Source organism: Bos indicus x Bos taurus, chromosome 4, assembly GCF_003369695.1.
Source record: "Bos indicus x Bos taurus breed Angus x Brahman F1 hybrid chromosome 4, Bos_hybrid_MaternalHap_v2.0, whole genome shotgun sequence".
Lineage (NCBI taxonomy): Eukaryota > Metazoa > Chordata > Mammalia > Artiodactyla > Bovidae > Bos > Bos indicus x Bos taurus.
Genome location: NC_040079.1, coordinates 62,195,222 through 62,220,264, shown reverse-complemented (window position 1 = coordinate 62,220,264; position 25,043 = coordinate 62,195,222). Strand labels below are relative to the sequence as shown.

The 25,043-nt window shown below is 34.5% G+C and overlaps 1 protein-coding gene across 2 annotated transcripts in view; it reads left to right on the top strand.

Annotated features, from left to right (window-relative positions):
• Positions 1–25,043, top strand: part of IMMP2L (inner mitochondrial membrane peptidase subunit 2) — a 956,056-nt gene that overhangs the window by 717,243 nt on the left and 213,770 nt on the right. Inside the window, exon 6 of one of the 2 annotated variants that reach the window (XM_027539552.1) lies at positions 15,208–15,310. The exons of the other annotated variant lie outside the window; for it this stretch is intronic. Coding sequence (XP_027395353.1) covers positions 15,208–15,310 — 103 coding nt within the window. The remainder of the gene's footprint in view (positions 1–15,207; positions 15,311–25,043) is intronic. 2 annotated transcript variants of the gene reach the window in all.

Genomic DNA, 25,043 nt, shown 5'->3' with positions numbered 1-25,043 from the left:
GTTTTTGTTGCTTATGAGGGTTCCTATGTACCATAAAACTTACATAAATTGTATCCAGTTAGTTGTCCCTTAGTATCAGAGGGGGATTGGTTCCAGGACCCCCTCAAATACCCAAACCCAGGGATGCTCAAGTCAGTTTACTTCACAGGCCTTGCTGAACAGTCTAAGAGGGCAGAGATGAAAATTTGCCTTCCCTAACCTTCAGTATCTGTGGATGAATCTAAAATTTTTGACTTCTAAATACAAAGACATTTCATAACCACAACTTGAGTAGAAATGACTTATCTTACTGGAACTAACACTTGACAGATCTTTTGCTTAGTATGGTGAATGGCTACTTAAAGACCCTTAGGTATAGCAAAATAAAAGATATTTCTGTAAACTGGTATTCCCTTTGTCCCTGCCGCCCTGCAATATTTATCTGCTGATGCATTCAGCCTAAAAGGAAAGACCCCAAGTGGGAGGACCTCTGGAAATATTACACCCAATTAACATTTCTGGCTTTTATAAATGAGTGTCTGTTTTACTCCTTATTGTTATTTTCTGTCTAGTTTCCCTGCTATGAAACAATGCTATTTAGCTCATCTCTAAATGTTTATGTTTTGCATATATACATACACATATACATATATTTGCATTTTGTCTATTTTAGTTATTTTTTATATGAATCTACTTAAAGTCTTCAGGAAGGCATAAATATGGTAATATCATAATGCTTTATTTAGAAATGCCCTTTGATTGCTTTGTACATGTGCTGTTTTGTCTTCACGCTTCCTTCTTCCTTTGTATTGTTTTCCCCACCTGCCTCTCAGATCTACAGCCTCTTCTGAATATGGTTTGCTTTATTCTGACAAAATACTTCCTATATTCACATTTACATATATGGTGACATTTTGTCATCATTTTTTCACAAAAGTAAAAATAGCACATGTGCTTTTCTACTTTTATCATTCAACAGTCCTTTTGGAAAAATCTCTCAAGTCAATGAATAGCTTTATTTTTGTTCTTTTTCTGGGTTGAATAGCATTCTGTGACATGGGGTCTGGCATCATTTCTTAAATCATTCCTCTGTTTGTAGTTATCATCTCTGCTTCTAATTTTTTTTTTTTTTTTTTGCCATCATGAGCAATGTTGTAATAACCATTATTGTACCTGTGTCCTTATACAAGCATTTTTATGGCATTGAATCCCAGTACTGAAATTGCTAGGTCATCAGACAAATGAAGTTTTAGAATTTTATAAGTGTTGCCAGATTACTTTCCAAAAAGATTATAAATCTTCATATTGTTGCCAGTAAAAGAGTATGCTTTTCCTATACCTCTGCCACCCACAGATGTTAAAGCTGTTTTTTAATTTTTCAGCTGTTGATTGTAAAGTATTATCTTGTGTTTAATTTGTATTTTCCTGACTGCTAGTGAATTTTTCATATGTCTCATCTGTAACTTGCCTATTTATATCTTGTACCCATTTTCTGTTGGATTGTTTTACCTTTTTTTTTTTAGTGTGAGTGACTTTGTGAGAGCTCCTTTATGGTATAGGTATTATCCCTTTGTATGTCATTTGTGCAGTGTTTCCTTTCAAAGTAGTGTTAATCTGTTGACTTTAAACCTTATGATACAAAAAGTTTTTAATTCTCAAGTATTCAGGTATTTGTATATTATATTTTATAATTTTGGCTTTAGTCTTGCTTTAAACGCTTTCCTCAATTCTAACATACATATAGCGTTCAAATTCTTTTTTAAAATGATTTAAAATACTTGTTTATTAATTATACAATTAATTGTATAAATTGAAAAAAAAAAAAGCACAAACTGAAAGTTGAGAATTATGTTTTATTCGAAGATTTTCTGAAGACCCAAGTCTGGGAGGCAGGCTCTCAGGTAATGCTGAGCGACTACTCCCAGGAGGTAAGGGAGGAGTCAATGCACAGGGGTTTCACAACAAAACCCAGACACTCAGGACATCAAAAGATTACTGTTAATTAAAGAAAGCCAGACATCTCAAGTTAATGACTTTAATGCTTTTCTATTTATAGGAAGGTTGGCAGAGTCTGTCAGGGCTCATTGAAATCACTTCTTTGATTTATACTTTAACTGTTTAGGGCCAGTATCCTGCCTTCTCATACTGAACCCTCTCAGGGCACACAGTCAGGGTCAGGGAGGGGGCTGCCTTAGTGGCTGATGGCTTGAAATCCTTTGTTTACTGATGTGGCAGATGATGTTCTTCATCCACAGTGGCAAAATTATTCCGTGGCTTAAATTTGGTGGTTTACGGATGCTGATAATTTATATTCATCATGTGATTCATAGATGATGATACTTAATTTCAACAGAATTATAGGTATAATGGGTATAATGTATGAAAAGTGTCACCTTTTCCTGAAAAACTACTCCGTAATCCTAGCTGACTTGGATATCTCTTACCCAGCTCCTTATTTTGCCCTCTCTGCCCCTATAACATTGACTTACCACTTTGAGTTGAAATTGTATGTTTTAAAAAGTTGTCTATTCACCTGGCTAAGCTACAAATTGTTCCAGGGAAAGACTGTGTCATATTTATGTTTACATCTCTAGTGCATAACAGTTTCTTTAAATCACTGGAGGGTGTGTGTGTGTTAGTCCCCAAGTCGTGTTTGACTCTTTGCTATCCCATAGACTGTAGCCCACCAGGCTCCTCTATCCATGGAATTCTCCAGGCAAAGAATACTGGAGTGGGTTGCCATTCCCTTCTCTAGATACCACTGGGTACTTAATAAATATTTGTGGAATTAATTTGATTTAGAAAAGCTTTTTTGTTTGCCTAGCTGCATTAATTACTATATCATAAGAACAGGTAAGCTTATTTCTTAATTCTGATAATAAAGGTGACCATTTATTGGAGTTTATTCTGCCAGATACTATTCTAAAAACGTTACATGCATTATCTCATCTCTCATCATGCCTCTGTGAAGCAGATAGTATTATCCTCTGTTACAACAGGTGAACTCAAGGCCATGCAAGGAGAAAGTGGCACACCTGGAGTTCAACCTAAAGTCTGTCTAGCTGGGGAGCCCACATTAATTTGCCCTCTGCCACACTGCTTTCCAGCTTCAAAATTATCTATTGTTCCTATTCTAAAGAGATACTTTTAAAGAAGACCCCTTGTTTTATGATCTCCTTAGCTCTAAGGCATATATATTTTGTTTTACTGGTAATTAATCCAAAGTGTCATTCATTTTGTTTGTAGGGAAAAAATAGTAACCATTTCTTTTAACACTAAAAAGTTAAAGTTATAAAACTGAGATTAGAGCAACAGAAGAAAAATTGTTCATAGTTTCTCTAATATCTAGGTGTTATTGGACCTTGCATTAAAAAAGCACTGAAATGTGTCCCTCACCCCTTTAAAACTAGCATATGGGAAAAACCTTTGAAACTAAATGATGAATGAAGTGGACACCCAGGAAATTATTTCAAAAGAGAACTTTGTAAACAAGTGCAGCAATACCATTTATAATACATATTGATTTTTCTGAAAAATAAAATTATGCATTACAAGTTCACTGTTCTATTTAAATTGGTTTGCTAGGAAGCCATGCATGGAATAACAATATAAGTCATTATTTTTATTATGTGATAAGATCCGCTGATTATGGTATTTACACCTTTGACATTTCATATAATTGATGATCATTTTAGCAAAAAAATTAGTTTTAAATATATGTGCATTAGATACATCATTTTCTTTATGGATTTATCATTTATATATTCAGGGTGCTTATATAATGTTTATAATTATGCTATAATTCAATAATATATTTACCTTAAAATTTTTGACTCAATATGATCTAAGTTAGGGCATACTATAATAACATAGAATATTTAAGAGAAAAATCAATAATATGCTTCTAGAATAAAATAATTTAAATACATTTCATTTTTCTATATAATTATAACAACTGAATGTCTTAATGAGAAAGTGATTTATAAAATATCTCCCTTATTTTATAGTGGCATATCTTCAGAAAATAATGTAGTAAGAAAAAAGAAATCCATTTTTTTTTGTCTGTAAGTGAATGAGATTTGAAATCCACACTACTTTCTTTACCTTTTAGTTTTTATCTGTTCTTCACATCTTGATTCAAAGAGACACAATGCTTTTTCTGACTATTTGAGGCTAAAACAACACCATACTTTGAATACCTATGCAGTTAGCAACATTTGACGTTCCTTCACTTATATATTCCTCCACTCACCAATTATTTTCTGGCAGAAGCTTCCAACTTGTGAAATTTTGTTGTGGTAGTTTAGACTGTATATGTGTATACGTGTATTTATATATATTTATTTATAGACTATAGACTGCTTTATGGCTTATGACTTCCCAGGTGGCTCAGACGGTACAATGCGGGAGACCAGGGTCCAATCCCTGGGTCGGGAAGATCTCCTGGAGAAGGAAATGGCAACCCACTCCAGTACTCTTGCCTGGAAAATCCCATGGACGGATGAACCTGGCGGGCTATAGTCCATGGGGTCACAAAGAGTAGGAAACGACTGAGCAACTTCACTTTCACTTTGTAGCTTATGTTTTGAATCATAGTATAAGTTACAGTCTTGGTAGAAGGGACAGGATCTTATTCTTCTTCATGCCCTGGCCCACACCTTTATGCTGTTCATAACCTTATCCTCACAAACTAACCATAATACACAAAATAACAGCATAAAATCTTACCCCATTGCTGGATCAATCAACATGGCCTCAGTATGGGTTAAATACATGCCTGATAGACCATGGGTGGAATCTGATTGTTGATATTTTTTTCCAGTTCTCACTAACAGTTGCATTGATTTTTATGTACACAGTATTCTCAGAGCGCATGTTTAACAGGAGAAAACATTCTATATATTAAGGAAATTGTCACAGTTCATTTCTGTCACACACTCCTATAATTCAAATTTAGAAAAAATATATCCAGAATATTCATCACTCAAAAAATTCTTAGCTGTAGTAGGCGCATTCGTATTAAATTTATAAAATTAATTCTGTAACTTTATTGTGAAGATGTACAAATCTAATTTCTAATTTAAATGAGTTAAATAGACTTTCTCTGATTACCTAGCAACAGGCTATAGTTTATTTGGAAAATGACATTTCATTTTTTTCAGCAAAATATGTTAAGACATATTCTTTGAAATCTCAAGTACTTATGATCCATGCAATGGAAAGGAAATTATGGAATCTGGTTTTCATTGCCTGCATTTGCCCTGCCACTAACTAATTAGGTGATTTCACCTACATGCTTTTTGTATCCATTTTGTCTGTGCAAAAAGGAGTTATGTTAGATCACTGCTAGGGTCTTTCCAACTGTGATCCTAAAAGACATAATCCTTATAGTTAGCTATATGTGAATGGACTTCCTAGAAATTTTATCACTTAATTTGCTTAAATTCAGCCTCTATTAATTACATATATTTCATTTCCAATTCAAGTCAAGCTCCACAGAAAGGAGCATTGAGTCTCCATATTTCAGCATTTAATTGCTAAACAACATAATGATTGGCAACATGTATACTGATAAGGGAGAATTGAATAGCAAAAAGCTTGTCTCATTTTGGTAACAGAATTATTTGTAGTTTTTAGAATAGTGCCCCAACTATTTAGGAACAAAATTTAAATTTATTCATTAAAGACTTCTAGGCTCACTTTCCCTGCTTAAAATCCTTCTATAGGGTAAAATAGACATCAGTAGTATTCCATAATCAGATTCTATTGCAACTTGTCTTATCTCAGAAATGTTTGCATTTTGTCTGATATTAATTATAGTATATTATTATATTGTCAACTTCTCTATGTATCTATGTCCTTTTGCTTTGTGTATCTCTCTTATAAGCAGCACATAACTAGAATTTTTCCTTAGTTGTGCAGTTCTTTTTTTTTTTTTCCAGACAGCTAGATTAGTTCATTTACTTTTATTATGACCACTGGTATATTTATATGCCATCTGATTTTTGTGCTTTCTATTGATCTTACTTTCCCCATTTTTCTCATCTTCTGCTGCATTCTTTTGCCTTAATGGATATTTTTAAATACTATTTCTTATTTGACTTGGAAGTTATACACTACATTATTACCCTTAAAACTTTAAAAATACGTAGTTAACAAAGTCTAAAGGTAATAAATATGCCTACTCTTTCTTGAGTTGAGTATTAGTCACTTAGTCATGTCTGATTCTTTGGGACCCCATGCACTGTAGTCTGCCAGGCTCCTACGTCCATGGGATTTCCCAGGCAAGAATACAGGAGTGCCATTGCCATTCCTTCTTCAGGGGATCTTTCTGACCCAGGAATTGAACCTGCCCATTGCATGCAGACTCTTTACTGTCTGAACCACCAGGGAAAATTTATTTACAAACATGTTTCTCCTTTTCTACATGTTATTAGTATAAGTATTCATGTAATAGAGAAGGAGGCAGGGGATGAGTGACCTCTGTGGTCTCTTCTAATAAAAGCACTAATCCCATCATAAGGAGCCTAGCCTTAAGACCTCATTTAAACATAATAAACCTCCCCATAGCCCCCATCTCCAAATATCATCACACTGGAAGGTAGAGTTCAGTATATGAATTCTGAGGGCACGTAAGTCAGTCCAAAGCACAAGATAATTTAATAAAGAAAAGATAATGTTTTCAAAGAACAGTGCCAGAAAATTGGGATTTCCACATGCAAAAAGAAAAGAAAAGTAAGATGAAATAAAGAAAAATAAATTTGAACTTTCTTACCATAGTTTTTGTAAGTACTAAAACTATAAAACAGGGGAATAAAAAGGAGAGAATCTTTGTGATTTTGGTTTAGGCAAAGATTTCTTAAAGTATAAAAGGCAAATACCATGAAAGAAAAGAATTGGCTAAATGAACTTCATCAATATTTACTATATTTGTTCTTTGAAGAAGAACACTGTTAAGAAAATGAAAAAAAAAAAAAAAAAGCCACATATTAGGAAGCAATACTTGCCAAAACCCTGGTAAGTTTTATACAGACTGTATAAAGAAATCATACAACTAGATAATAAAAAGGCAAACAAAAAAACTTTAATTTTTAAGAAATTTAATAGATATTTCACCCATGAAGAAAGCAAAGGATAAATAAGCACTCCAAATCATTAGTCACTAGGAAATGTGCATTACAACCACTGTACGCCCCCTGCTAGCTCAGTCAGTAAAATATCAACCTTCAGTGTAGGAAACCACCTGCCAAATAGGAGATACGAGCTTGCTCCCTGAGTGGGGAAGATCCCCTGGAGAAGGAAATGGCAACCCACTCCAGTATTCTAGCTTAGGAAATCCCATGGACTAAGGAGCCTGGCAAGCTACAGTCCCTGGGACATGACTTAACAACTAAACCATAGCCACCAAAAGTTAAAAGAATGTTATTTACCAAGTGTTAGTGTGTGGTGAGAAATATCAACAATCTCAGGTATGCAGATGATACCAGTCTAATGGCAAAAAGTAAAGAGAAACTAAAGAGCCTCTTGATGAATGAAAGAGGAAAGTGAAAAAGCTGGCTTAAAATTCAACATTGAAAAAAACTAGGATCATGGCATCTGGTTTCATGGCAAATAAAAGTAGAAAAGGTGGAAGCAGTAACAGATTTCCTTTTCGTGGGCTCCAAAATCACTGTGGATGGTGACTGCAGCTATGAAATTAAAAAACTCTTGCTCTTTGGAAGGAAAGCTGTGACAAACATAGACAACATAATCAAAAAGCAGAGAAATCATTTTCTCAACAGAGGTCCCTATATTTAAAGTTATGATTTTTCCTGTAGTCATGGACAGATGTGAGAGTTGGACCATAAAGAAGACTGAGCACCAAAAAATTGATGCTTTTGAACTGGGGTGCTAGAGAAGAGTCTTGAGAGTCCCTTGGACTGCAGGGAGATCAAACCAGTCAATCCTAAAGGAAATCAACCCTGAGTATTCTGGTTGAACTGAGCTCCAATACTTTAGCCACCCAATGCAAAAAGCTGACTCATTGGAAAAGACCCTGATAGTGGGAAAGATTGAGCACAGGAGAAGAAGGAGGTGACAGAGGATAAGATGGTTAGATAGCATCACCAACTCAATGGACATGAATTTAAGCAAACTCCGGGAGATCATGAAGGAGATGGAAGTCTTGTGTTCTGTGGTCCATGGAGTTGCAGAGTAGGACACAACTTAGTGACTGCATAACAACATCATAAGTGTTTGTGGAACAACTGGAACTCACATACCATTGGTACAGCTCCTTTGAAAGTCAGTTTGACAAATTTGCTGTAAGGTTAAACATTCAGTTACTATATGACTCAGCTATTTCGCTTGTAGATATTCACCCAGGAGAAATGAAAACATGTATCCACGCAAATATTTTTATGTTCATTGCTGCTTAATTGATAATAGCCAAAAACTGGAAGCAACCCAAGTGTCCATGAACGATTGATAAACTAACTGTGTTATTGACATATCTCTATAATAGTATAGTATTAAGAAACAAGTAACAAATGACTAATATATGCAGCAACATGGATTAACCTCAAAAGCAAATAGACTACATTCAAAAACAAATAAAGAAATGCAAATAAAGGAATGCATATGGAATAACTCCATTTATATACAATTCTAGAAAGGGGACGACAGGACGAAATGGTTGTATGGCATCACTGACTCAATGGCCATGAGTTTGAGCAAGCTCCAAGAGATGGTGAAGAACAGGGAAGCCTGGCGTGCTGCAGTCCATGGGTTGTAAAGAGCTGGACACGACTGAGTAACTGAACAACATAGTGACAGAAAGCTCAACTGGGAGCCGAGGATGGAGATGGAGGCAGATTTGCTTGGGAAAGGGCATGAGGAAACATTTTTGGGTGATTCAGGTGTTTCATATATTGGTCTGGTGATTATGTGCTTGGGTAGATTTTGAAAACTCATTGAATTTTATACTTAAAATTGCTGAATGTTGTTTCTATCTTAACAAGGAAACTCTGTTGGCAGGTCATTATTCCTTTGAAAGTAATCGTTACTTTTTTGTCTGGCAGCTCTTATAAAATTTTTAGAGAAGAGGAGTTCCTTAGTGTTCTGCAGTTTTATTACAGTATATCACAGTGTGATTTCTTTCTATTTATTTATCTTACTTGTGATTTACTTTGATTACAGAAGCTGTAAGTCATGCTTTTATCAGTTGTAGAAAATTCTGTTACTATCTCTCAAATGTTACCTCTTCCTTGTTCCTTTTTTATTCTCTTCCTTTGGGACTCTAATTACACTGACATTACATTTTCTCTTTTTTTAAATATAAATTTATTTATTTTAATTGGAGGTTAATTACTTTATAATACTGTATTGGTTTTGCCATACATCAACATGAATCCACCACAAGTGTACACGTGTTCCCCATCCCGAACACCCCTCCCACATTCTCCATCTCTTCCACTTTTCATTTCCTTATCTCTCCATGCTAAAGTCTAAGCAATCTTTTAGACAGATATGCCAGTTCTTCTTTCTTTCATTTATTGTTACCCAATCCCTGGGTCAGGAAGATCTCCTGGAGAAAGGAAAGCCTACCTACGTGCCTGGAGAATTCCATGGACAGAGGAAACTGGAGGGCTACAGTCCATGGGGTTGGACACGACTGTATGACTGACACACTTTCTTACTCATTAATGCTGGCTACTTCCTTGTGAGTTCTGTCTTTGGATAGTAAGTGCCTATTGGTAGGAACTTATTTATAGAAAACTTGAAAACTCGAACTCTGAATTGACAGATTATCCCTGAAAAGATTTATAGTTCCTTCTGCCAGATTCTTGGAGTCAATTGAAATTAATTCTTAACTGTTCCAAACCACAAGCAATGTGAATCTTAACCCCATCACACCTTGAGAATGGTATGTGGATTCTCAAGGGAGAATCTTTTCCCTTCCAGAAATCACCCTACATCATCAGCCCCCAACCTTTTTGACACCAGGGACCAGTTTCGTGGAAGACAGTTTTTCCATGGACTGGGAGCAGGGTTGGTTTCAGGATGATTCAAGTGGATTACATTTATTGAGCATTTTATTTCTATTGTTGTTACTTCTCTTCCACCTCAGATTATCAGGCATTAGATCCTGGAGTTTGGGGACCCCTGCCTTAGATAGGCAATGTTCTTTTCATTTTCCTTTCCTGATGATAGATATCTTTTTTCTAGTCCAGTCTATTAATGATGATAAAAGTGATCTGGTTATAGGTCTTGATCTTACACAGTCCTAAACTCTGTACTCCTAATCCCTTCTTGACAATGAAAACTCAGGGGTCTAGGATCCTGGGAATGTCCAGTGAACACTTTCAGGGCAGAATCTACTTTGCACAATGAAAATAAATTAACAGAATTCTTTGAAAAATAAATAATTCAAAATACCTTAAATAATCATGATTTATTAATAGTGCTTACCTAAATTAAGGATATATATGTGTGTGTGCTTATGAGATGCTTTAAATATGGATTTGTTTCCTTCTTGTGACATCAGGGATTACATAGACAATTTTGTGTTCAACTGATGACTCAAAATATTCAGAGACAAAAAAACATTGTTTTCAAGGTCAAATCAAATTGGAAGCAATCATTCTTCATTCCATTTATAAGACCTAGGTAACTTGTCTTGGTAAAACTAGTACAAAAAATGCCTTTTTGTAGATAGATAGTTAGAATACCATGCAGAATTCATTTTTGCCTGTCAAAACCAAAATTATTTGCAACCCATATATACATACAACCTTGTAGGCTGACACCTCACTTAACTGTTAAATCACCTTAAAGATTATCTTGTCTTTCTTTTATGTGAATTCAGGAGCACAAAGCTATTTAAAATTCCTTCTCTAGAGATATTCTATTAGGAGTATTATATTTCTTTGGCAGTCCTAAAGAGAACCAGCTCAATATTTTAACATCATATTTTTCAAAGCCACTTTGGGTTATTTTTTAAAAAATTAGATTGAAACCTGAGGGGAAAAAATATACACTATGTACACGGGATGAATTTCAGCAGGGTTCTATAGCTCAGAGTTCTTTCACACCCTGTTTAGTGTCTAGGTAAACCATTCTCTATTAGCATAGCAACATTCAAATATGCAAGAGATTAGTAAGTAAAAGCATAAATAGGTAGATTGTGCTTTTACCTACTACTCTCTGCGTGTTTGAATATGCACAAGCATATATATTGTGTTTCCACACATAAGTTTTAGAATGTCCCAGAAGGGTATAAGAATAAAAGAAAAAATAAGATTCACTGTACCATTAAAAATAGTCTACAAGACCAGTGCAAATGTAGGGAAAAGGAATTATTGAAGCATAGCTCAGGTAATTTTAAAAGACTGATGCTAATAGGTAGTAGAAACTGAACACATTCGGAATTATAAAATGAAAGAAAATAGTGGACAAAGAAGTTGATAGCAATAATAACTACCGCTTACTAAGCTTACTGAGTTCCTACTATACATTAGAAATACATTGAGTGCTTTACTTAGAAAGTCTCAACTCTAAGAGAATCCATTTATCAAGTGCTTAATACATGCCACTTTTGTCCATAGAACAGTTTTTTGAGTTAGGTACTATTATTTGCCCCATTCTGCAAATATGGTAACTGACAGTTAAGACCTTTATCAACTGGCCCAAGGTTACATAAACTTTAAAGTTAAGTCAGACATCAACTCCAAGATAGGCTGTCTGCAGAGACTGTACTCTATAGCAGCCTCTCTGTTATATTGTCATCTAACTACTTAAGCTTTCTCTCAACCCCATTGTTGTTGTTGTTCAGTCACCGAATCCTGTCTGACTCTTTGTGACACCATGAACTGCAGCATGCCAGGCTTCCCTGTCCCTCACCATCTCCCTGAGTTTGTCCAAGTTCATGTTCAATCAGTGATGCCATCCAGCCATCTCATCCTCTGATACCCTCTTCCCCTGCCCTCAACCCCGTTCAGTTCAGTTCAGTTCAGTCGCTCAGTTGTGTCTGACTCTTTGTGACCCCATGAATCGCAGCATGCCAGGCCTCCCTGTCCATCACCAACTCCCGGAGTTCACTCAAACTCATGTCCATCGAGTCAGTGATGCCATCCAGCCATCTCATCCTCTGTCGTCCCCTTCTCCTCTTGCCCCCAATCCCTCCCAGCATCAGGGTCTTTTCCAATGAGTCAACTCTTCGCATGAGGTGGCCAAAGTACTGGAGTTTCAGCTTTAGCATCAGTCCTTCCAATGAACACCCAGGACCGATCTCCTTTAGGATGGACTGGTTGGACCTCTTTTCAGTCCAAGGGACTCTCAAGAGTCTTCTCCAAAAAGACTCAAAAGCATCAATTCTTCGGCGCTCAGCTTCTCAAAAGCATCAATTCTTTGGCGCTCAGCTTTCTTCACAGTCCAACTCTCACATCCATACATGACTACTGGAAAAACCATAGCCTTAACTAAACGGACCTTTGTTGGCAAAGTAATATATCTGCTTTGTAATATGCTATCTAGGTTGGTCATAACTTTCCTTCTAAGTTAGGGTGTGTCTAATCTGTCCCATTTTAAAAGCGGACAAATAGAGGTAGAAACTAAGTAACTTGCACAGGATTACTTGTGAGTAATATTAATAGCATCCAGTTTAAAACTGGTTTAGTCTATTTCAAGACTCTATGCACTTTATACTATATTATTCAATCTTTGTAACAGTATTTTTCATTCTTCAGTTATACATTCCTTTGGTCATACATTTAACAAATGTTTGTTGACCGCTTTGTACCGTGCATTCTTTTGCATGTATTTAAAATTTTTAAATAAGATAGTCAATGCAAGAAAATGTGCAACTATCACTAGCAATTTTATGATACTATGATTTTCTATCATAAATATCTTAACCTCTTGGTTTATATGACATTGAAACTGAGTCTAAGTTTTATATCAGATTCGGTTTCCAGAACAATATGCTTGACTTAAAACCTATCCTATAATTGCAGAGATGACTAGTTTTATTTCATAATTCTGCTTGAATGATTATTTAAGTAGACAAAATAGGTAATTGTTTCCTTTCTAAGTCCTTATCCAAAATAGTCAGTTTAATAAGGTAAACCAGTATTTGGACTTATCAGGAGAATGTGCTTTGCCAACAAGTAAGTAAAAGGGTCTTTTCTGCATCATTAACACTTGATGTTGGGATAGTAGTTCTTAGAAAGAGTCTCATAATAAAAGCAGTAGTGATGTCAAGAACTAATTGACTGATTTTAATTGAAGAGCATTTATATGACAGTAAGATATATTCAACTTGGTTTTGCTTTTCTTTAAAAAGCTGAAACTCTTCTTCCCAGTAGCAATTAAAAATAAATAGCAGTCATTTACTTACTGTGGGCTTATAGTGGCCACAACATTGCTTCCTTGCATGAATGATTTACTGATCTAAAGCAAAGTAATTCAACACTGAAATTATCTTGAAAATTAAAAACCATTCTAGATAATGAATAGTTTCAATTTCTATAGCACCAATTTATCTATAGTTTTCCTTTTTAATGTATTCTTCTGCACATATACAACTTACTAACAAAAATGGTCTGATTGAGACTCTACCTCCATGAACTATGTGTAAAGCTCAGACTCTGGGGTTAAGTCTATAGACTTGGGAGTGACATTTATTCATTCAACTATCATTTACTGCAAAGTTTCTTTAAGCTAGATATTTTCTGGAATTCTTTGGGAATAAAAGAAGAAAAAAATTAGTCTCTGAAAAAGAATTATTATAGGCTTAGGATAATATTTAATCTAATTTCATCCCTTTTATTTAGTTATATTATAATTTATGTGACCAATCCCTTATTGATTATTTAAAAAGATACTTTTTTATTGCTGTAAAAGGCCGATGTTGAGCATATCTGGTAATAAATATTTGTTAGTATTTCTCATTATTTCCTTGGAATGTATTTCTAACAGTAAATAACTAGATTAAAAGAACATACATTTTAGTTTATTAATAAATTTGACAAAAGTCTACCCCAAATGGCAAAATAGGAAAAAAATTTATATCATTTTACATTGCTACCAACACAGTATGAGAGACCCTTTCCTTACTTCTTTTCTTGTCAGATTTCAGACGGAGAAGGCAATGGCACCCCACTCCAGTACTCTTGCCTGGAAAATCCCATGGACAGAGGGGCCTGGTAGGCTGCATTCCATGGAGTCGCTGAGAGTCAGACACAACTGAGCGACTTCACTTTCACTTTTCATTTTCATGCATTGGAGAAGGAAATGGCAACTCCCTCCACTGTTCTTGCCTGGAGAATCCCAGGGACAGGGGAGCCTGGTGGGCTGATGTCTATGGGGTCGCACAGAGTCGGACATGACTGAAGCAACTTAGCAGCAGCAGCAGCAGCAGCAGCAGATTTCAGAAGATAGAATATCCCATTAAATGTACTTCATTGATCATTGCTCTTCAAATACTGTCTTTAAAATTGTTAAAAAGTTTCTCATTTTCAAGAATGATTTATAAAATCAAATGGCACTAATCAAAAATTTTCAGTTGACATTGTTAGTTTGTCTTTGAAGAGATTATCTAGCTTTCTTTCTTAAATATTCTGGATTTTAAAGCATTAAGAGGTTATGAAAATTCTGTCATTTGGTTTGGGACATTTATTTGACTAAAAAAGTGAAGACTGCAGCTGGCCTTATGACCAATGAGGTAAAAGCAAATGTCAGAAATGAAATAGATCTGTATTTTGTTGGGGCTTATTGGGTTTTATAAAAAAAAAATACAGGATATTATGAATTAAGTAGCAAACCATTTTCTTGTGCTAATGCATCTTGTTTAAGCACAAAATTCTACCTACAAAAATATGAAAACAAAATACTGTGGGTAGGTTTACAGGGTCCTGCTGCTGCTGCTGCTGCTGCTAAGTCACTTCAGTCGTGTCCAACTCTGTGCGACCCCATAGATGGCAGCCCACCAGGCTCCACCATCCCTGGGATTCTTCTGGCAAGAGTACTGGAGTGGGTTGCCATTTCCTTCTCCAATGCATGAAAGTGAAAAGTGAACCATATCTTATTTAAAAATAAAATTCTACAGTAGCCTTACACTTAATCTATAATAATCCATTGCATCTTTATAATAACAGTTTTGTCCTTCCTGAGTTTGTATGCTTCCCTATTTGAGCTCTTTTCTGATCTTTTCTCAATAGTTTTTTTTTTTTTTTTTTTTTTAATTTCTAGAACTATGGGACACAAAAACCGCTATGTCAAAGTCCCCCGTGGTCACATCTGGGTTGAAGGTGATCATCATGGACATAGTTTTGACAGTAATTCATTTGGGCCGGTAAGTCATCTTATTACTGATATGATTGGATTTCAAATATAGGAACATAAGTACATCACAGATGTTGCTCAGATAACCCGGTCAAGACTTGTCCATGAATGTTATAGTGGAACACTTTATGTTTGAAAATTTCCTTTTAAATATCATATGGATAACTTAAGCTGTCAGTGGGTGTGTAGGTGTGTGTGTGAGTGAGACATACATATTAGACAATTCAGGCAAGTGATGCTTTCAGCCTGCTATGATCTCAATAGAAATGTTTGTTTTTTTCTCACATATATGTTTTGTACCTTATGTTTTCAATTAGTGTTTGACAGAAATAAGTCAGTAGTTTAAAAGGGATTTATAATGGAAATCATATTGGTTAAGTAACATCTTTCAGCTTTTAATTTATAACAGAAATGTTCATGTTCTTATACCATGTTTATATTCCGTAAAATATGTGACTAAATTCATATTTTACAATTTTTTTTCAGTTTTGAATGCATACAGAAGTGCTCTATTTATGAACCTTTGTAATAACTCATTGTATAAAGAATATTTTAGTTAATGGAAACTGCATTATTTCTCTTTTATTAATAAGATTAAATCTGTTAAATGTATCATATTGGCCAAGTCCACATTAAAATGTAAACTTTAGTTTGGGTTTTAATTGAGAGAGTAAGTGTCTCTGAAATGAAGTGTTAAAAATGTTGTTGTTCTGTTATCTAGTCACCTATGTCTCTTTAAAATCCTAGATCTTCAACCCATTAGATTTTCCTATATCTAGACATGTCCTTGCTTGTATGTATGTGAAAATAATATTGAGTTCCGTTAGTTACATAGGTATGCAAAAATATTATTCACATCCTTTTGTCTAAAACAAAATGGTTGGTGGTCTTATATAAAACATTTTTCTTCACCTGTTGTGAGGAACCACTATTACCATCACTGCAGGAGCAGTCACTTTACTCATCTTTGACTAGAAGTACAAGAGGCTTGGGACTGGATAAATGTTTATGTGTGAAGTGGAAAGGAACTTTAGGAGACAACATCTACTTCTTTTTCTAGCTGCAGTGATACTAATGAAAATGCCTAAGGTCTTTCTTGCTTTTGCATAGTAATTATTAAAGAAATAAAATTTAATCGTTGTAAGGTGTATCAGAAATGAAGTGAACAGATTGGAATTGTTATAGAGGATCCCTTGAAGAGTGTAGTAAAAGTGACTGTCATGAAGAAACTTAGTAGCAACTTGAAAGTGAAAATAAATCACCTAAAAGCAGTTTTATTTATTTTTCATCAATAAAATTAAATCTATTAAGTGTATCATGCTGGCCAAATCCACATTAAAATGTAAGTTTTAGTTTGGGTTTTAATTGTGAGGGTAAGTGACTCTGAAATGAAGTGTTAAAAATGTTGTTCTCTTATCCGTTGCACATGTGGGGTAAATAATTACTAATTTAATAAGTACTAAAGCTTGAAATTGAGTTGCTTTTTCTTTATTACCAAATGAAGCCAATGCAATCTTATCTATATAATTAGTATTATTGTCAGTTACTTGTATTCCAGAAACTTTCTTATTTGGGAGAGAAAAATTATTAATAGAGTTGATAGCCAGAATACTTGGAATTGCAATTCCAACCTTCAGGATCATATCTATTGTTCAGTTCTTTCTGGGTTCTCTTTCCTGCTGTGTACTTCATAGTAGTACTGTGAACCATTGAACTTTAAGTAGACCTATGAAAGTTGAAAATATATCAGCAATGAAAATATCTTCTGTCACTTATAAGCTTAAAAAAAGAAAGAAAGAAAAAGTGAGAGACGTATGAAGGGCAGTCTCATCGGGTTTATTACAATAAGAAACTACAATATGCAAAACATTGACAAATATATTCTGTGTAGGACCTTAATGCCATTGATTTACATCAAGTTTTTAAAGTAAATATACTTGAATTTACAACTTGAACCAGTAACATGAGTCAGAGACATAGAACCACTTTGAAATTTAGTGATTTTCTTCTTTTTATAATGGATATAAATATATAGATGCAGAATGGCCTTTGGTTCACAAGTTGGAATAAACTATAAATTTCCATTTACTTAATTTGTATTGTTTTATTTGTCAAAATTAGATGAAGAACCTGTACTAGAATGAAAGAAAACATTTGTCACATCAAATACTAACCTATTTGTATTTATGACTTTTAGTACATATATTTTTACCCTTACAGTAGATTTCATATTTACGTTCCAATAGCATTTATGACTAGGAATAGTGATTAGTAATGATGCTCCTAAATGAGTTTAAAAGAATAGAGGGGGGAAAAAAGTGAATTAAAGGCCTACCATTTTTTTTTTTAAACAGTAGGCTTTTTATTTATTAAGAGGTAGACAGATGAACATGGAAGGCTGGCCCATTTTAACTTACCCGAAGTTCATATTGCACAGCATTCATCCATCCTACACTGTCAGAAATCTTAAAAGAAATACCCAAGACTGCCAGAAGGATTTTTCTTCCTACTTCTTCTTAGCAAGAAGAGTCAATGAACTGCTTGCAAAGAGTGAGTGAAGTCACTCAGTCGTATCCGACTCTTTGCGACCCCATGGACTGTAGCCTACCAGGCTCCTCCATCCATGGAATTTTCCAGGCAAGAGTACTGGAGTGGGTTGCCATTTCCTTCTCCAAGGCCTACCATCTTTATTTAAAGCTAAACTCTGATGTTTGAGTACAGAGATTTCGTATTACATTTTTGACCAATTAATGGTTATCTGAATATTTTAATTATTTTAATATTTTTATACTTCTAAAAAATAACAACTAAAGTTTTACAATTCTAAAAAAAAGCAAAATAATCTTGAATCTTAAAATACATATGGACTTGAAAGCTGTTATATTTTTCCAATAATTCTCAGTTGAAGTTTTTGACTTATCCATCAGTAATACTGGAGAGTGTGGAAGGTCAGAAAGTTTCAGGCTTTCTGGATTGTTGATTTATTTCTCCCCCTTGGAACAGGGAATGCACTTTTCCTGAAAGTAAGCTCCCTATCTAAAATTAGCCAAAATTGTCTCTAGGATGCTTATCTTGACTTTGTAGAAATTGACTGAAGCCTTTACCCTTCGTTTCCCTCCCAAATAACTTCAGAATTGTAGCCAACTATGTTTAACATCCTTTAACTTTTTGAACTGTAATTATACTTTATCATAGAATCTCTTCAATTTATTTTAAATTTTGCCTATGGGTAATCACGTTGGAGTTGACTTTTTCCATATTCAAGTAAATTTTTAGCTGTAATCTAGAAAAGAAGAAGAAAAGAATATCTTACTCTATTTTTTCCCTCATTTGTTCTAAAATTTCCTATTTATTTTTTAATCTTTGAATTTTCTTTTCTGATTTGGTTTATTGCCACTGTATGTAGGCTCAAGAGGGAATTAAATAGTTTTATGGATGAAAGATGAGTAATGGGTTATAAATTTAAAGATAGCAAAGTTGTAATAGTAATAGAATGCATTACAACAGAATAAGATCCGAAATCTGCACTTTTCACTTGTAGAGAATGATGTTATGGAGAGAATCCAGTAGACTCCTTTACGAACATAGAGTAAAACGGAAAATCAGATAACTTTAGTTTTGGACCTCGTCAATCACATAACTTATATGGTCTACATTTCCTTATGTATAAAAGGAAGAATTTCCTCTCCTCTCAATTCATTTTTCATTTCAGTTCAGTTCAGTTGCTCAGTCGTGTTCGACTCTTTGCGACCCCATGAATCTCAGCACGCCAGGCCTCCCTGTCCATCACCAACTCCTGGAGTTTATCCAAACTCATGTCCATTGAGTCGGTGATGACATCTAACCATCTCATTCCCTGTCGTCCCCTTCTCCTCCTGCCCTCAATCTTTCCCAGCATCAGGGTCTTTTCCAATGAGTCAGCTCTTCGCATCAGGTAGCCAAAGTATTGGAGTTTCAGCTTTAGCATCAGTCCTTCCAATGAACACCCAGGACTGATCTCCTTTAGGATGGACTGGTTGGATCTCCTTGCAGTCCAAGGGACTCTCAAGAGTCTTCTCCAACACCACAGTTCAAAAGCATCAATTCTTTGGCACTCAGGTTTCTTCACAGTCCAACTCTCACATCCATACATCTTAAATAGTTATTTAATATAATGAGCATCAGTTCAGTTCAGCCGCTCAGTCGTGTCCGACTCTTCGTGACCCCATGGACCACAGCACATATAATTTATTTACTACTGCTACTGAGCTACTGAGTCGCTTCAGTCGTGTCCGACTCTTCGTGACCCCATAGACAGCAGCCCACTAGGCTCCCCCGTCCCTGGGATTCTCCAGGCAAGAACACTGGAGTGGGTTGCCATTTCCTTCTCCAATGCATGAAAGTGGAAAGTGAAAGTGAAGTCGCTCAGTCGTGTCTGACTCAGCGACCCCATGGACTGCAGCCTACCAGGCTCCTCCATCCATGGGATTTTCCAGGCAAGAGTACTGGAGTGGGGTGCCATTGCCTTCTCTGATAATTTATTTAATGCACTTCTATTTCAGATTGTTGAGGATGTTCACTAGAAACAGTGATGTATTTTTGAATATATATATATATATAGAAAAAATTTCTAAAGAACATCTTCAGCAACCTAAAATAGGAATACAATTTAAGTATGTTTTATCAATAGGATGAAATATTATGCAGTCATTACAAATCTGTATCTGTGAAGAATTTAATGACAGCACATTCATGGTATTGTTTTAAGTGAGTACATGAAACTGAAAAATAGATTACAATGTTATGTTAATTGAGCCGGGAGTTATGATTATGGTCAATTCTTTTTTATACCTTTGCACTTCACTATATTGTAAAAGGTCTACAGCAAGTTTTTATTATTTTTATAATCAGAAGAAAACTAAATATTAAAAAAAATAAGATAAAGATGATTAAAGTAATGAATTCTAAGTTTTATTCTAAATTCTCTAAAAATGGTTTATAATGCCATGGCCAAAGGGAAGAATATTTATATCACAGATGTGATTGGGTAAAAAATGTTTCAATTATGAATGTCTCTATGGAAGATCTATGTACCAAACCTCTTGAATATATCATCATTGTACAATGATAGAAACTGTCCAATCTTCTCATAATATGGATTCACTAATATATGACTTTAGCTCAGATTTCCAGTGTGAAAAATATACTTTGTTAGCATCCTTTAAGGTTTTTATTATTGTCTGAAAATGTTTTTCAGTACATATTACTGCTTGATTTCACTGGAGTATGCATTAAAGATAGCTAATGGTTGCTTAGAAAATTCAGAAAGCACTTCTCTTAATAATTTTTTGCTCTGTGAAAGACATTATAGCCTTTCCCTTTACCATCCCTACTTCTGTGTAGATGGAATTAATATAATTTCTATTGAGGTATGTTCTTTGCCACCACCCAAAAATAAGTGATTACAATAGATATTATTGAATTTTCTGCTTGCTTTAGAAGGAAAGCACATAAAAGTCAAGCTTTTTTTTTGTATGTGTGTGCACATAGCTATGAATTTTCAAATAGTGATTTTTAAACTATTTCAGATTAGCAGACTGTTCGTCAAGTAAGAAGACAGTTCTTTTTTTTTGATTTATTATAAATATTCATTTTATTACTTATATTTGAAATGGTTTCATAGATACCCATTCTTTTTGGTGAAAACATAGATTGACACTTTCTATGGCCTCCATTTAGCTTGTACATTCCCTATCTTTCAATTTCTTTCAGTTGAATCTAGTTTTAAGTCACAAGCCACTGAAATTCATTCATTACTTGCTGTATAAAGATTTGTTGTCAGAATGTATGTCATAATTGAAATTCTTGGGTTATAGTATCTAAAATAAATAATATTTTTAATTTCATTCACCAAAGGATATTAAGGAGGAAAAAAAAAAAAACATTTCAGGTGGCATGACCTTTCTAGTCTATATAAAAGTGTTTTGACTTTTAGATTTGTGGTCATAGTGTCACCTTGTGAACAATTTCTATGTGGGAACCATGAAGCAGAACTGAACAATTGGATGCAGAAACTATGTATGATATACTGCCTCTATCTAAGAGAGGAAACCAGGGAATTATACTAAATATGAATTCTTTTTTAGTTCCAAGTCATTTGGAAAAAAGCTAACTCAATCACTTATTTCATAGATGCCTAATTAAATAAAATACTAGCCCCCTAAAATGTTTTCTTGAAGGAAATATGTCTAATAGATAATAGTTTTTAAATAATTGAGTATTAGAAATATTCTTTCTTAATTACATGATTGATGATCTAAAAATGATAATCTATAAGAAAGCATTGAAATGAAGATGAAAATTCCATTAACCTCCTTTTGAACTTAGCAAAATTCAAAACATTTTTTACTTTTTACAAAAGTACCGAAAAGTAAAGGAGAGGAAAAGTAAAGTTTATGTTTTCCTATTATGTAAGTCTTTTGTTCTGTCTTCAAGACAAATTTTTGAACATCTTTCAGTTATCCATATTGATTTTAGCCTGGATTGCGCTGGCTGGAATGGATCAGGAGAGATGAGGATTGTATTAACTACAAAGAGAGTACTAGATTAAGTAATATGTGGGAAATGAACATTGAAAGAGGTTTATTAGTCATTCCTATTTTGAATTTTCTCCCTATGTTATGCATTTTTCGTAAAAAAAAAAAAAAGAAGAAGAAATACAATATGTGATCAGGGCAACAAAATAAGGTTCTTGGAGATACAACGAGGCTAACAGGAAGAGTAAGGGAAGGAGTATTATATTTTATAGACCAATTGACAAAGGGAAGCATTGGAATGGAGTTTGGGGACATGTTTGAAAGATTCAGGGTGTAAGGACAGAGATTCAAGTTGTGGATGATAGGAGTACACTGAACCTGGGAGTCTCCCCAATGCTTTCACCACTGTCATCAAGAGATGCCTTGATGCCTAGAAAGAGCATAAGTGGGTCAGTAGATAGAACGACTGAGGTATAAGCCCAGCCTGGAAGGAGGCAGATAAATAATAGGGCAGAAAACAACACAGCACTTTAAGTAGAGGTGTGAGACAGATCCTCTTAGAAGAGTAGACATCTGTGTACTGAAAACCCATAAGAAAAACCTATAAAATCTTCTGAGAGGGTTTGGTAAAACAGAGTGTTCTGAAATCCATGAAAATAATAATTATTTGGTACAATCTCATACTGCAAAAAAACACTCTGGATGCCGCAGGTTTTGTGAATGAAGTGGTTTATGCTTGGAGTGGTTAATATGTTTCAGCTGCATTGAAAACATTGTTTGAACAGTACAGAATATTCTTGTGGACTTTTGAGAATGAATTGACATTTCATTTTATGTATTGTTAAGTGTAGCATTTTCCTTGTGTAAATTCTCTTCTTCAGATAGAATAACTTTTATTTAAAATCAGCCATCTTCAAATAAAGAAAAAGGTCATTAGAATATGTTGACAGAATTCAAGTAAAGTGTTCTGTTCACACTTTCTTTGAAATATGTTGCTTAGACTTTAATTGGTTGTATTTTCCAGTTTCCTTGTAGTACATGCTATTGTTCATTAAAACTTTTGTTAGGAACTAAAACGATCTCTCTTTGTAGAAGAATATTTGTGATAGAAGTCCCTTGGTTCCAAAAATCATAAAAGCTTACTTTGGTGTTTTCCTTCAATTGTTTTTCACAGTTTCTTTTAAACAGTGCCAGAATCTAGCAACCTCACATATTTTACTTAGGTATAATTCTTACTTGGGTGGTATAGACAAAAGCATGTATTTCATAAAAAGGCCAAAGCCAATGAGAAGCAATACCATAATAATGAAAATATCTGTATATCCAAAGTGCTAAGTCTCAGAAAAGACTCAATTCTCTGGAGCAATATTCAAAACAGAGAAATGTTCATACAGCAAAAAGAAACAAAAAAGCCCACAAAAATCCCTTAGGATCAGCATCAGTGTTGGTTGGATTTAGTTATAATACAATTAGAACATCTATATAAATTATATCTATATATGTATATATATGATTGTTTTAAAGAGCATGGAAACATAATACCAACTAGAGCTAGTGGTGAAGTACATCTTCCTTCCCATGAGAACAGAGACAAACTGAGCTTCCGTTTCTACCAAATCAAATTTTGCTTGTTTTAATTATTCTGCTACATAGAAATCATTTTCCACATGATTTCATTTTCAGATAGGAGAAATGTCAGCAGAATTGTCATTAAATTTCATTGCTATGGCAGATACTATCCCTTAGGGCCATTTAGTTAGAATTAAGCATGTCCATTACACTAGAAATGTTATATTTACTGACAGTGGGTCAGGAGACAAAAATTAGTGAAATATATGCAGTATTATTAATTTAGCAGTTTTACAAATTCTCAAAAATTTTAAGTGGGATTGAAATCATTATCTTATTATTTATAAGACATAATCAGTGTCTATATTACATGTCTACATAGAAAAATAAAATGAAAAATATAAGGAGCTCAAAAGAGAAGAAAAATCTACTGACTAGCCTAAACAATATAAGGAGAAAAAAAAAATCAGCTCTTGAATACTTTGCAGTTTAAGGTTTGAGATTGAATTTCCTCATTTCAATAGATATTTATTTATAAAATATGTACTATTTCCTGTCTACCTCTTCAAGTGCAAAACAATGTAAATGACTTTGTCCTTCTGCTGAGCTTCTCAGAGATGACTTTCTTTAGAAATTTTTAATTTTCCTAAAGCTTTTCTTCAGTCAATTCAGTTCAGCCGCTCAGTTGTGTCTGACTCTGTGACCCCATGAACCGCAGCACGCCAGGTCTCCCTGTCCATCACCGACTCCCAGAGTCCACCCAAACCCGTGTCCACCGAGTCCTAAAAAATGGCTTTGATTTGTGTCAGCATCTTATTGGGCTATTTCCTGAAAAAAACTTGCAAAAGAATTAAAAGATCAGTTTGATTGTCAAAGATTTAGACAATTCTTTTCTGTGTAATGAGCCATCTATGGAGTCTGTAATGAAGTAAAATAACCATAGTTTTAGATATTATCCACTGGAAGACCCATGTGGGTTTGTGTTATGTTAACATTTGTCTACCTTGATGAATCAAACAAGTGAAAATGGAATTCTTTATTACAGTGTCAGAGTCAGAACCATGAGGTGTGTTCTACTGATGGGGCATCACAGGCCCCATCACTTTTTCACAAAATAACATTGATTCCTATAATATGGTTCCTAGGTATTTCTGTTCCAACTCATCCTCCTGTAAGCAAGAGTTTTTCTTAAAAGAACTCTGATCACATCATTTCACTTCTTGAAATAATATCATCAGCTGACAGCACCTATCATGCTTAATGAAGAAATGTTAGAAGCTTTCTTTCCCTCTTAAATCAGAAATAAGACAAGGTTAGCTTACCACCTCTGTTCAACACTGTGCTAAAGGTCATTGCCAGTGCAGATTAAGGCAAGAAAAAATAGAAAATGTGGCAATTGGAAAGGAAAATTCCAAAGTTTTTTTGTTCTCAAGTGTATTATTGTCTAGTTAGAAAACCTAAGAGGAATCTGCAGAATTATTCAGACAAGTACGCAAGTTTGTTTGTGTAAGAGCTATCATATACGGTGACAAACAGGTCTAGACTTCATCAACAAATAGAAAACACCTTTAAAGAACTTGCCATTGGAAATAGCAATAAAAAATGTAGGATAGTGGTTAGCTTTGGAAGGCATGGAGTGAACATAGGTGGAGATGGGTG